This window comes from Corticium candelabrum, chromosome 12, assembly GCF_963422355.1.
Source record: "Corticium candelabrum chromosome 12, ooCorCand1.1, whole genome shotgun sequence".
Taxonomy (NCBI): Eukaryota; Metazoa; Porifera; class Homoscleromorpha; order Homosclerophorida; family Plakinidae; genus Corticium; species Corticium candelabrum.
In genome coordinates, this window is record NC_085096.1 from 1,837,501 (window position 1) to 1,848,956 (window position 11,456).

An 11,456-nucleotide genomic window follows, 5' to 3' on the forward strand; every position below is an offset into this window, starting at 1 on the left:
CCTCACACAGTCGTTACAAAACAAATGGCCACATTTGGTGATGGTTGGTCCTCTCAATGCCAAAAGACATACCGGACATGCAGAGGCGTCGGAAGCAAATTTAAAGTGGTCCGGCCTAACGCGCGCTAGGTGGGCGTGATCATATAACGGTTAACGCACGCTAAACATTTCTCCAAAAGCTTGAATACCATACAGAGAACGCAAGATTAACACTTAGTAACTACTAGAACAACATGTGTCAAACCTTACAAGGCTATTTCTGTACGTAAATCTACATTGAGCCAAAAATGTTTCTTCTGTGTTCTGATTCCCTACAGAAATCATCTATGCATAGTTCTAGATCAAGACTATCACATGCTTCTTTGTGCACATGCAACATTAAAAGGTGATTTAACCTTGCCTGTGTCATAGTGCACCGAAGGTATGTTTTAACAATGCGGAGAGCTGAGAACGTTCTTTCACTAATTAGTTGCATTTGTTGCAGGAGCAACAAGGATCAAGCGTATAAGTTTGACCACCTCAGACAACAGCAGTTGGCCGGGTTTCCCTAGTGACTTAACATAGTCCACAACATCCATCAGGGCTGGTGTGACTGCCGTTTCTCTAAAGTGAGAATACAGTATCAATAGCTGCGTCTGGAGGATATTGCTGTCAAAGTCTGTGCAGTACAACTCCTGTATGCTAGACAGGTCATCCTTATAGCTCTCTCCAGCAGCACCCTTCAGAAGTGTGCATTCAAGCTTGCTGTATATCTTATAGTGTGGCTGGTCAAATCTGCTTTTGATAGACTGAATTGCCATATCGAAAGCGGAAAAATACATAACCCGGTAATGATCTTCTATACATGTTGCGAAGTGTCCCGAACTTCCTTCATCATATCGGCAAGGACGCTTCCTTTTCCGAGGAAGGGAAGGCTCTGCAACATCTTCTTTGCTTTGTTTCTCTATCAACTTTTCCCAGAAATTTGAGAATTCAGCTTCTGTACGCATTAGTGCAAGAGATTTGATGGTAAGTTCTGCTAACACTTGACTTTGTGCAGCAGACATCTTCTTGTGCTGAAGAGCTTTGCTCAGATTGTCAACCAACTTCAAGACTTTTTCTCCTAATGCTACTCCAAAGAGAAAGTCAAATGAAGAAAACTGAGCAGCAACACCAGTACACCGAGCAGACATCTCTGGGTCTCGTTTTGCCATATCTGCAAAACTGTCTAAGCTGGATTGGATGACCGAAAAGTTTTGCATAACACTCTGTAGAGAAGCTGCTCGAACGGTCCATCTCGTAGGGCATAGTGTCCTAAATCCAGGGTCTTGAGGAGCCATCTCAGCTTGAAATCGCTTGTACTCAGACTTTCTTTTTGCTGAGTACTTGAGAAGTTTTGACAGTTCAAATGTTGTGTCAAGGGCATATTTGATAGGGATTATGTCTTTGATGGTGTCTTGGCAGGCTAAATTGAGGCTATGACCATAGCAGTGAGTGAACAATGCTCGTGGTTCATCTTGAGTGAGTTGAGCAGCAACTCCTGATAGACATCCTTTCATCACAGCTGCACCATCATAGCACTGACCACGACAGTTGGTCAGACTAAGGTTCATACGAACAAGAACATCCCTGATAATTGCTACAATGGACTTAGCATCAGTTGAAGCAGTGATGTGCAGCCCAATAAAATCCTCATGAGGCTCTAGGTCTTCATCCACCCATCGTAGAACTATTACAACCTGCTCCTGGGTACTTGCGTCAGTGGTTTCGTCTACCATAATGGTGTATGGTGTGCCTTCAAGTTTGGCTGAGACATCTCGAAGAATTCGAAGTGACATCACCTTCAGCAGCTCATTCTGTATGTCTGCACTTGTGTACTTATTTGTCTTTTTCTGCAACCAATCGGAGAGATCTGTAGAAAGCTCACAAAAAAGACGAAGGAGCTGTGACAAATTGCTATCAATCTCTTTGGTGAGGGCGGAACCGCGGAGGGCAATACCTTGACGTGCCAGGAACCTCAGCGCCCTGAGAATGCGAAGGAGGCTGGCCCGGTTTCTCTTTCTGTCTTCAACCAATCGAGTTCTTAGTAGTTCACCAACGTGCTTTGTTGTGGCAGGTAGCGTGATCAGTGACTCAACCGCTTCTCTGTGGCAGTCTGATTTCGCGTGTGAACGAAATAAGCGGGTGGCATCATTCCAGTTTTGAACTCCGCGATAGATGAATGCCTGCTCAGCAGTCTTGCATTTCAGCTTGCCAGACTTCGCAGCCTTCACACAGACGTGACAGAACACTTTCTCAACGGAGTCGTGCCAATGAAGCCAAGGCCAGTTGTCGAACCAAGCAGCTTGAAATGACCTTGATTTTGGGGCTTTTTTCCCAAACGAAACTTTTGGAAATGAAGCACGGCGAGGCTGACAGGGCTGATCACCGACATCTGGAATCCCGTCAATCTGCATATATAGCACACGGAAATGGTTAGCGTGCGCTCTATTTACCGCTGCCGTGTCCTCGCGTTGCCAGCCTCATCTTTGTGACTGAGCGTAAATTTATAAATTACCGCCTGAAAATCTAGCTGTACAGAATGCTAACGTAACTAGAAATATATTACTTATTTAATCAGTTAACCCTAAACCGGAAGTATACGCTAATGGCCGACTGGCAAAAGTCCATTTTTCGAAAAGTGGTACGGCCATGGCCGTGCGGCCGACCCCCTTCCGACGCCCCTGACATGTGTGTCTGTCCGATAATCGATCTACAAACCGAGCATCAAATCCTCCAGCAGTCTAGGCTCGAGTGTCCAGCCAGTCATCTCTCCCCTCCCCCCGTGGAGGAGATGACCGGCCGGACACTCGAGCCTACCAGCATGCAGCCATATCTTCTGACAAGGCTGCGATCCCGTCATGGGCGTACCTTAAAGTAGCTTACTTATTGACTGACAAGTGCGGAAACAATATTAGCTGCAAGATCAACCGAGTTGTTTGTCAACTGCAGCCAACTGGAAGCAGCAGTTGATGTTAGTAAACTTATAGTAGTTAGCTGCATTTGCCGTTGACATTGTAGAGTCCAGTGAGGCTTTCTGAAAGTTGAGAGCTTGATTTGAGATGAAATGGTTACTTAGTTACTGATTCAGTGGAAAGTGGAACGAAAGTGGAACGAAAGTGGAACGAAAGTGGAACGAAAGTGGAAATTAATATTTACGTAATTATACGACAGAAACGAATTGGAACGGTACGAGGTTATTAATGCTGTACTGTACTAGCTGTGTGCATAATTATTTTTATCGTTCTAGTGTGATAATTTTTTCGTTTTAATTCTAATAGTGTGATGTCTAGCGTAGAAACATTTGATTTTAGCACACGCACGCACGCATGCACACACGCTCGCAAGCACAAACACACACACACACACACACACACACACACACACACACACACACACACACACACACACACACACACACGAACTGCAGATTGAAGCTATACAGTCTGACCAGAGAATTGTGTTCAGAATTTTGTTGCTAAGATCCATTTACAGTAATTTGTTGATATCTACAAACCATAACTACTGAAACTCACTCAACATTTCAGATAATGACTTATATAATAGCAGGCGTATAATATCGCTAAAAGACATAGCGATCATGTGTGATCTGTCCGGTAATCGATTTACAAACCGAGCATCAAATCCTTCAGCAACCATCTAGGCATAGCAGGGCCGGATCCAGACGGGGAGTTTAGGGAGTTAAACCCTCTCTTTTTCAATAGACGTGGTTCAATAATTTTATATAATTTCATTAGAAAAGAGAAAATTAGTAATGCTACAAATAACTGCTAACAGTGAACCTTCTCTTTCAAAAATTCCTGGATCCGGCGCTGCATAGCCTAGAGCGTGTTCACACCGGTCCTAATCCTGATTAATGTAACGTCATTCTAACCCCATTCTAAAGCCATAGTCTACTAGAGAGCAGTACATTAGAACCGCACTAGTAGCGTTAGTGGTGGTTGCACGTGACTTTGACACGTGAGGTAGTGTATACAAGAAGAGCATGTCACCGATGTTTGTGATGTGATGTTGATGTCAGCTAGACGTACAAACGCAGCAACATGGTGACGTGTACGCATGCAGATGTGTGTGTACTACGTACTTGTGACAACTTCCTGCCGTCCCTGAAGGAGCTGCCAGACAAAGCAAACAAAATGATTTCCTCCTACAGCAATGGATTCGTTAAGACAATTAACGCGGATTCTTGCCGCATACGATGGATAAAAACTGTCGAGGCTAAAATATTACGCGCACGTGCTCACGTGACTCAATAATAAAAATAGTTAGCGTTGTGAACGCGCGTGCGCTAATGCTAAATGTCGGTGTGAACTAGCCTCGACACTAGGGACGTATTCGTTTGGGACTATCTTTTTCTGAAAAAGGTTAGATGGAAAGAGACAGGGCACGTTTACCAATCGAGCAGAACCTTTCCGAAACGAGATAGATGAGGTGGTAACAGAGCTATATGCGCATGCGTAGCATCTTTCTAAATAAAAATTGTAAAATTATTGACTAGCAAACACAAGCAACGACAGTGAAGTAACGTAAGACTAATTTATTGTACATTAGATGCATTACCATGCCGGTAGGCTGTTCATTTACCTATCCAGTCATGACGCCGGTACAGCTAACTAGATGGCAGCGTTGTATACTTCTGTTGTAATCTCCGTTTTTGAATGGATTTTTGCTGATATCAAAGAATTTGACGATGAAGAAGATTTCCTGGATGATTTGATGGAACTTGGTTCCCTTTTGTGGACCAGGGAAGACAGCAAGCCTCGCATTCTAGGTTATGTCGAGAAAGTAGTTCCACTGCATTATGATCAGGATTTTCGGAGGCATTTCCGTTTAAGTAGATCGACGTTTGACGTGTTGGTGCACAAGGCTAGCACTTGGAAAGAGCCATCTTTAGATAGAAGTCGTGGAGGAAGAGTTGCAATACCAGTAGTAAATCAATTACTGATAACGTTATGGTACCTTGGAACTCAGGAAACGTTTCGTCAGCTTTCGGATCGGTTTGGTGTTGCTGAGTCAACAGTGCATGGTGTCGTACGGAAAATTTGTAGATGTATATCATTTTATCTGCGACACACTGCAATCCAACGGCCTCGTGGATCCCAAGTTGATAGAATACGAAGAGGATTCGAGAACATAAAAGGATTTCCAGATGTTTTGGGAGCTATAGACGGTAGTCACATACCCATTAAACCACCCAGTCAGGATAGAGATAGCTATATAAATAGAAAGAAATTTTCGTCTCTCATACTGCAAGCTGTTTGTGATCATAATATGTTCTTCCTGGATTGCTATTGTGGCTGGCCGGGAAGTGTGCATGATGCACGAGTTTTGAGGAATTCCGATCTATTTGTTCGAATACAATCCAATCCAGGAGACATGTTTCCCATGCAAGGAACCCACATACTAGGTGACGCAGCATACCCTCTCAACACGTGGCTTTTGACACCATACAAAGACTACAGCCACATGCAACAGGAAGATAGAAATTACAATTACTGTCACTCCGCAACTAGAATGGTAATCGAAAGAGCGTTTTCGTTGCTAAAAGAAAGATGGAGGAGGATGAAATTCGTCGACGTCACAAGGGTTAAAGAGATTCCGACGATGATTATTGTCTCTTGTGTTTTGCACAATATCTGTTTGTCTCATAACGAGGATATCTCAGAATTGCTTGGTGATGATGATAGTGCAGGCACAGAGGTAAATGACTTAGAAATTGACTATCTAAGACTATGTGGTGCGGACTTCGAAGCTGTAGGCAAACGTGATCAAATCAAGCAGTACATTAACTCTCATGCACGAGTTTAATGTACTAAATATGTATACCCCTAAACAGATACTGTAAGCAATTAAAGTACACATACTGTAAGTTATAGTACGAACTATGATATCTGAAACTATATACTACGACGTACGGGTATTACTATCTTTCATTGCATCAAGCAAGCCGGAAACTAGAGCCATTTTGTCCTCATGCATCTTTGCCAGCAGCTTCATTTTCTCTTGGTGTCGCCTTTCACGTTCCTCTCTACAACACATCATCATCTTCATAAAACTTTCCTTTGAGGTCTCTCTACCACTTTGCGCTGATCGCCTTGCCTTCTTTGATGGAGTCGGTGCACAATCTTCAGTGCAATCTTTCATCAGAGCTGTGCCTTCTGTATCAGAAATTTCCAATGGAGAAGGTGATCTGGCGTGGTCTCCATCTCCTGAACTACTCATAGTAGCCACTGGTCGGACACTTGGCCTATGCCCGTAAATTTCAGCCGTTTGTCTGGTATACCTCCATTCCTTTCGATCTCTCCCTATAGAAGCCACAATTCTACAAACATCAACTGATGACAAACGTATGGACTTGCCAGTTTGGTAGTTGTGGTCTTCTACTTCCCGGTAGGTTTTTGTGAGATATTTCCACCGTCCCTCACATTGAAGAGCAGCAACTGGAAACAACATCTCGTGCATTCTAGCTGCAAGTGTTTTCCATATTTTCTCCTTTTTAAAAGAAGGATTTCTGAATTTTTCGGCAAATTTGGCGTATAGGAGAATCAGTGCCTTTGTATCAGAATCACCCTAGCCTCGTCCCCAGACTCTCTCGCGCTAGTCTTGTCCGGTGCCCGTATGACAATTCCAGGCGCGAGAGAGTCTGGGATCATCCCGCCTACTTCCTGCCATATCTCCTTTCTAAATGCTCACTAAGTGTCACCCCCAACGTCATCAAGTGTCCCGTAACTTCAAAATCAGATTAGCGTTAGTCTAATCCAGTAAACGTATCACACGGGATGCTATGACCATTGTTTGGTGTTTGTGGCATATCCAGCACTTGCAGACAACTGAAGCATGTTGAAAAGGTAAGTCTATGGAGTGTTGGTGACGGGTGTCGTGTAGGCTTGTAGTCTGAGATTTACAATTGGCGGAGTGATGACTTTCTAGCTAGTTCACACGCGGCCATTAGCATTTGCGCGCAGACTAGACTCTGTAGCAAAAGCGCGCAATGGCAAGGGAAGGGGTTGATCTTGACATGAAACTACCGTCTGGAGGGTCAACTTGAAGCTTCCAGGGCTATTCTTTCGCGAAAAGATGTATTTGTTTTCATACTTGAAGACTTCTCGAAGGGACAGACGTAGCCTCGTACCAGACCCTCTCGCGCGTCGTGCCCGGTTCCCGTATAACACGAAAACGCTGGAGAGAGTCTGGGATCATACCGCCTACCGTTTATGCTGTTAGATGATCATCTTAGCTCGTATGTCACAAAACCTCGGGCTACTAACACGATTAGTGTAAGTGCTATTCTCATGTGTCACACAGAAAGTCTCTTGGACGTGGACGCGTTTCTCCTGCGATCGCCAATATATCTCTTACGTTGAACAACCTGCAGGATGTTTTCAGAAGACGTACAAGACACGGTAAGCTCGGAGGCGGGAACCCTTTGGGTAGGCTGTTACGGAATGGTAGAATCATTTTATTAGTACAAGAGTGGTAGGTCTCAGACATAGCATACGGTACTTGATCCGCACAGCTGTGCGCAGACTCTTCACAAAGCGCGGAATGGCTTCTGAAAGCGCGAATTTTGAACTCGGTCTGAAATCTGTTCTTTCCGACGTATTTGGACACCATAGTTTTCGTGAAGGTCAGCTTGAGGCCTCCAAGGCTATTCTTTCGAACAAGGATGTGTTTGTTCGACTGAAGACTTCGGGCGGCAAGTCTTTGTGCTACCTACTGCCTGCCCTTCTCTTGAACGGGGTGTGTGTGATCATTAGCCCGCTGATATCATTGATGCATGATCAGGTAGGTGTAGTTGCTTGAAGCAGCCAGTTTGCTTTAGTTATTAGCCTCCTGATGATTCAAGGTCGCCAAACTGGTAAAAAAAGGGAGTGTTTGTCACACGAATTGAGTCCTTGTCAGACGAGAAACTGTTGAAAGACATTTCTTCCAGCAAGTACAAACTAAGTGAGTAGTATTGGACAATCTTTTGGTCAGGCAATGCTGGGTAACAGTGATTTGTCTAGTTTATACGTCTCCAGAAGCGATCACATCAAGTTTTTGGCGAAACGCATTGTCTAGGCAATTGAAGACAGCAATCTCCTTCATTGCTATTGATGAAGTACATCTGATCGAAGAGTGGGGTCTACATTTAGACCTTCTTACAAGGAACTAAGTTTTATTCGTTCTTGCCTGCCTACTGTCCCTATTATGGCTCTCTCAGCAACAGCTCCACTTTTCCTTATTACTTCTGTAACCCAACATCTGAATATGCCTGACTATGTTCTAGTATCTGGATCTCTAAATCATCCAAACTTATATTTTCTTTGGATTCATCCACCTCTATTTCGTCAGTCTTCCACTTGTTAGCTTCTATGTTGTCCTCTGTAAAGTATTCTAAAGATATTCCAAAACTCTTATATTTTGCAGATCAAAGGATGTTTTGTATAAAGTGTATATTCATCTTGTGTACAGCTGCAGTAGTATAACCAGGGGTACAGTAGGACAATACCATGCCACAATGACACTTGAGGGGCGATCTCAACACTATGGAGAATTCAAGTGTGGCAAGCAGCGAGTCATGGTAGCTACTAGTGTGTTTGGCCTTGGTGTGGACATTGATGACATCAGTGAAGTTATTCTATTCGGTTTGCCAGACAGTGGATCTGAGCTTGTGCAACTTGCTGGACGTGGAGGGAGAGATCCACTAAGGTTGTGCCTTGTTCGGTTTGTGGCACACTCTCAGGACCGTAGGCTGTCAGTGTGCAACAACGAAATTGTGACTCTTGCCTCAAATAAGGTCTGTTTGAGAAGAGTTCTTGTTTACAAGATTTTGCAGTCAGATGAGCCATTACCTGATAGTGATTTGTGCTGTTCCTTCTGCAATGCATCTGATGAGCGACCTCATATTTTTCAGCCAGAGGTGGATTGCACCTTACCACTTCCTCCTATTCCATGCAGATCTGCACCGTTGAGATCACGTCGTGTTGTTGCTGATCAGAGAGCTGCTTTGAGGAAAGCACTACTTGAACTTAGAAGGACGGCAGGTGGCACAAGATACAGAATGAGAGGACTAGATGGGGTCTTATCCATGTTAGTGATTGATAAACTAGTAAAAAAATGTAATAAGATTCGATCAGAAAATGATGTTAGGTCACTAGGAGTTGTAAGGGACTTCAGTTTAGCAGTTTTTAAGTTAATTGAGTTTCACATTCCTTGCACTATAGCCAATATTAGTAGTGATGGTACAAGGAGCACTTCAGCTTGTAGACATGTTTTAGGAGAGATTACAAATCACTAGTAACTCACTTTAGGCTATGTTTCTCAATACAAGTAGTTACGATATTATGTACATGTGTCTATTTCTGTCATAGCTGTATGTCATCAAGAAAATCAATTTCTTCATGGTCTTCAGTGGACTGATTGTCCTCAAATCTCAGGTCTGTCTTACTTAAGAACTTTGCAATCCATTGCTTGGATAAGGCAACTTCATATCCTTTTTTCTCTGTTGTTGTGAAATGTCTGTTAGATGGCAACTTTCTTTTGGGAATCCGACAAGTGACTTGACTGGCCAATAGATTGGATGTCTTTTTCAGCACTTGTACTTGTATGCCTTGTACCTACATGAGGAGCATGAACTTTCTGATCGCATAACAGTGCAGCATCATGTAATAGCTGAGATGCTAAGCTTATTACTCTTAAATGATGGAGGGTGATACTGCCACCAGAAGATCGTAAAGCTGTTTTGATGACAAGATTGTAGTGTTCTACTGCCATGTCTATTGCTTTCCCATGACCAGGTATGCCCAGAGAATTAACAGCTCTGTTGTGAGTTACTATGTAAGCAAGCCTCTTGGAAAAGTCAGCCTTCAGATTGGCTAAGAGATTTGCTGCTTCATTGCTGTAGTTGCTTCTCTTTGTTGCGAGGAAGTACAGTAACCACATTCGCCAATGTTGGATAACTCTTGGGCCATCTTCGTACTTGATGGCTTCCCTCAAATCTTCATAAAGGAGGGCCATGCGCAGAAAAGAACGATGGAAATTATACAGGTTGTCTGCATCATGGTCATCTTCATCTGTTCCTATAACTAGCACGTCATTGGTGAATCTCTCTGCTGTTTCGTTTAGCCATGAGTTTGTTATAATGGTTGCATCTTGTACAATTAAATCTGAGGTAGCAGATATATTGAGAAAGGTGATGAGGGATGCAGTCAGATGTGCTTCTAATGCATGTTTGAGGAACTCATCGGATTGTTGAAATTTTTTGCAGCAGCGGTGACTCCACTTCGGTTGATCAGTTTGCTGAGATGAGCCAATGAGCCAGGAAAATCATGTGACTCCCAAAATATGAGGAAGATGACTTTTAGGCACTCCCATGCGAAGTGGAAATCACCAGGATTCTCTTTCGCCCACAGGAGGCGTGCTGAAGGAATATCTGCTACCCTTCTACGCCGAGCTGCACGAATTGCCCTGCAAGTCGCTTGGTCACCGACAACACGTTGTTGAACAGTGTCATCTATCGCCAGCATTTTTTGAAATTCTTCAAGAATAGTAACATTATTGTCAGTGTAACTTTCATCTATGTCTATCACTGCAATAGGGTGGATAATAGATTTTGTTGTTGGGTGGTCATGGTTGTCATATTGATGTCTTGCTTTAAGGTGATTGCAGCATTTGAACCTGTGTATGAGTACCTTCTGAACTCTCGTCTGAGCAGATTCGTGAAATGTTTTGTCGTCATCATCATTCGGTAGAATGTCTTCCACAGCTAAATCTCCTCGAGTGCATTGTGGTAATTCTGTTGTGTTGTAATCAGGTGGGGGAAGTCTGGCTACTTTGACAGCCAAACGGCTCGTGAAGTTCCATGCCTCTGTATGTCTGGCATGTCTCTCATGGGTGACACGTTTCTCAATATTTATGTTGTCATAGGCAACGATCCAGTCTCCATGTTGAAGCTCTCTGTTCTGCTCTATTGCCTTTGCAGCGTTTTCCACATACCTAAAAGTTTGACTATATGACAAGCAGACACCCATATGGTTAAGAGTAGTAATGACTTGTTTACTAGTTGCCCTGGCAACCAACATCAAACTAACTAGAAGCTGAAAACCTTTGACCTTGTCACTTGCCTTCTTCGCTAGTAAGCAGACTGCTGCCAAGCTGTAGATATCTTTTGGTCCTGTAGTGGTGTCAGTTTGGCCTATCGAGGAAAGCAGTGATGTAATTTTGGGAGCGTGTGTAAGTAATTGGCTGTGTAGATTATGTAAACTAAAGTCTGCAGTCAGTGAAGATGCATCTGCTGCATCAACTGGACCTGTTGACATGATTCCTCCAGCTCTCTGTAGCGCATTCAGCTCTGCGTTAATTTCTGTACCTACTTGATGCCACTGGATAGATTGACTCTCAATAATTGATTGTTGCAGTTCAGCCTCCAAGTCTTG

The 11,456-nt window shown here is 43.5% G+C and overlaps 3 protein-coding genes across 8 annotated transcripts; 2 read left to right on the forward strand and 1 right to left on the reverse strand.

Annotated features, from left to right (window-relative positions):
- Positions 1-461: 461 nt before the first annotated feature.
- Positions 462-2,435, reverse strand: LOC134188317 (zinc finger MYM-type protein 1-like). The gene has a single exon (XM_062656513.1). The coding sequence runs from the start codon at positions 2,433-2,435 to the stop codon at positions 462-464; it is 1,974 nt and encodes a 657-aa protein (XP_062512497.1).
- Positions 2,436-4,656: 2,221 nt separating this feature from the next.
- LOC134188318 (uncharacterized) lies at positions 4,657-5,847 on the forward strand. The gene has a single exon (XM_062656514.1). The coding sequence runs from the start codon at positions 4,657-4,659 to the stop codon at positions 5,845-5,847; it is 1,191 nt and encodes a 396-aa protein (XP_062512498.1).
- Positions 5,848-7,204: 1,357 nt separating this feature from the next.
- On the forward strand, positions 7,205-11,456 carry LOC134188064 (uncharacterized). 6 transcript variants are annotated; one of them, XM_062656245.1, is made up of 5 exons: positions 7,205-7,279; positions 7,345-7,442; positions 10,680-10,768; positions 10,835-11,022; positions 11,084-11,456. In XM_062656245.1, exons 2-5 carry the CDS (start codon positions 7,416-7,418, stop codon positions 11,119-11,121), a joined length of 342 nt encoding a protein of 113 aa, XP_062512229.1. In that variant the 5' UTR covers positions 7,205-7,279; positions 7,345-7,415; the 3' UTR covers positions 11,122-11,456. The 6 variants fall into 6 exon arrangements, 3 of the variants coding, with proteins under 3 accessions (XP_062512229.1, XP_062512230.1, XP_062512228.1); XR_009971251.1 differs by having other exon boundaries at positions 10,680-10,890; positions 10,948-11,456; XR_009971253.1 differs by lacking the exons at positions 7,205-7,279; positions 7,345-7,442 and adding an exon at positions 10,526-10,679 and having other exon boundaries at positions 10,736-10,768; positions 10,835-10,890; positions 10,948-11,456.

Excerpts from the sequence above, each read along its gene's own strand:
- LOC134188317 (XM_062656513.1), bottom strand. The coding sequence starts at position 2,435 with ATGCAGATTGACGGGATTCCAGATGTCGGTGATCAGCCCTGTCAGCCT.
- LOC134188318 (XM_062656514.1), top strand. The coding sequence starts at position 4,657 with ATGGCAGCGTTGTATACTTCTGTTGTAATCTCCGTTTTTGAATGGATT.
- LOC134188064 (XM_062656244.1), top strand. The coding sequence starts at position 10,650 with ATGGTTGTCATATTGATGTCTTGCTTTAAGGTGATTGCAGCATTTGAA. Across the intron at positions 10,769-10,834 it reads TTTGTCGTCATCATCATTCG|GTGGGGGAAGTCTGGCTACT; the intron begins GTAGAATGTCTT and ends TGTTGTAATCAG. Across the intron at positions 11,023-11,083 it reads CGTTTTCCACATACCTAAAA|TTGCCCTGGCAACCAACATC; the intron begins GTTTGACTATAT and ends CTTGTTTACTAG.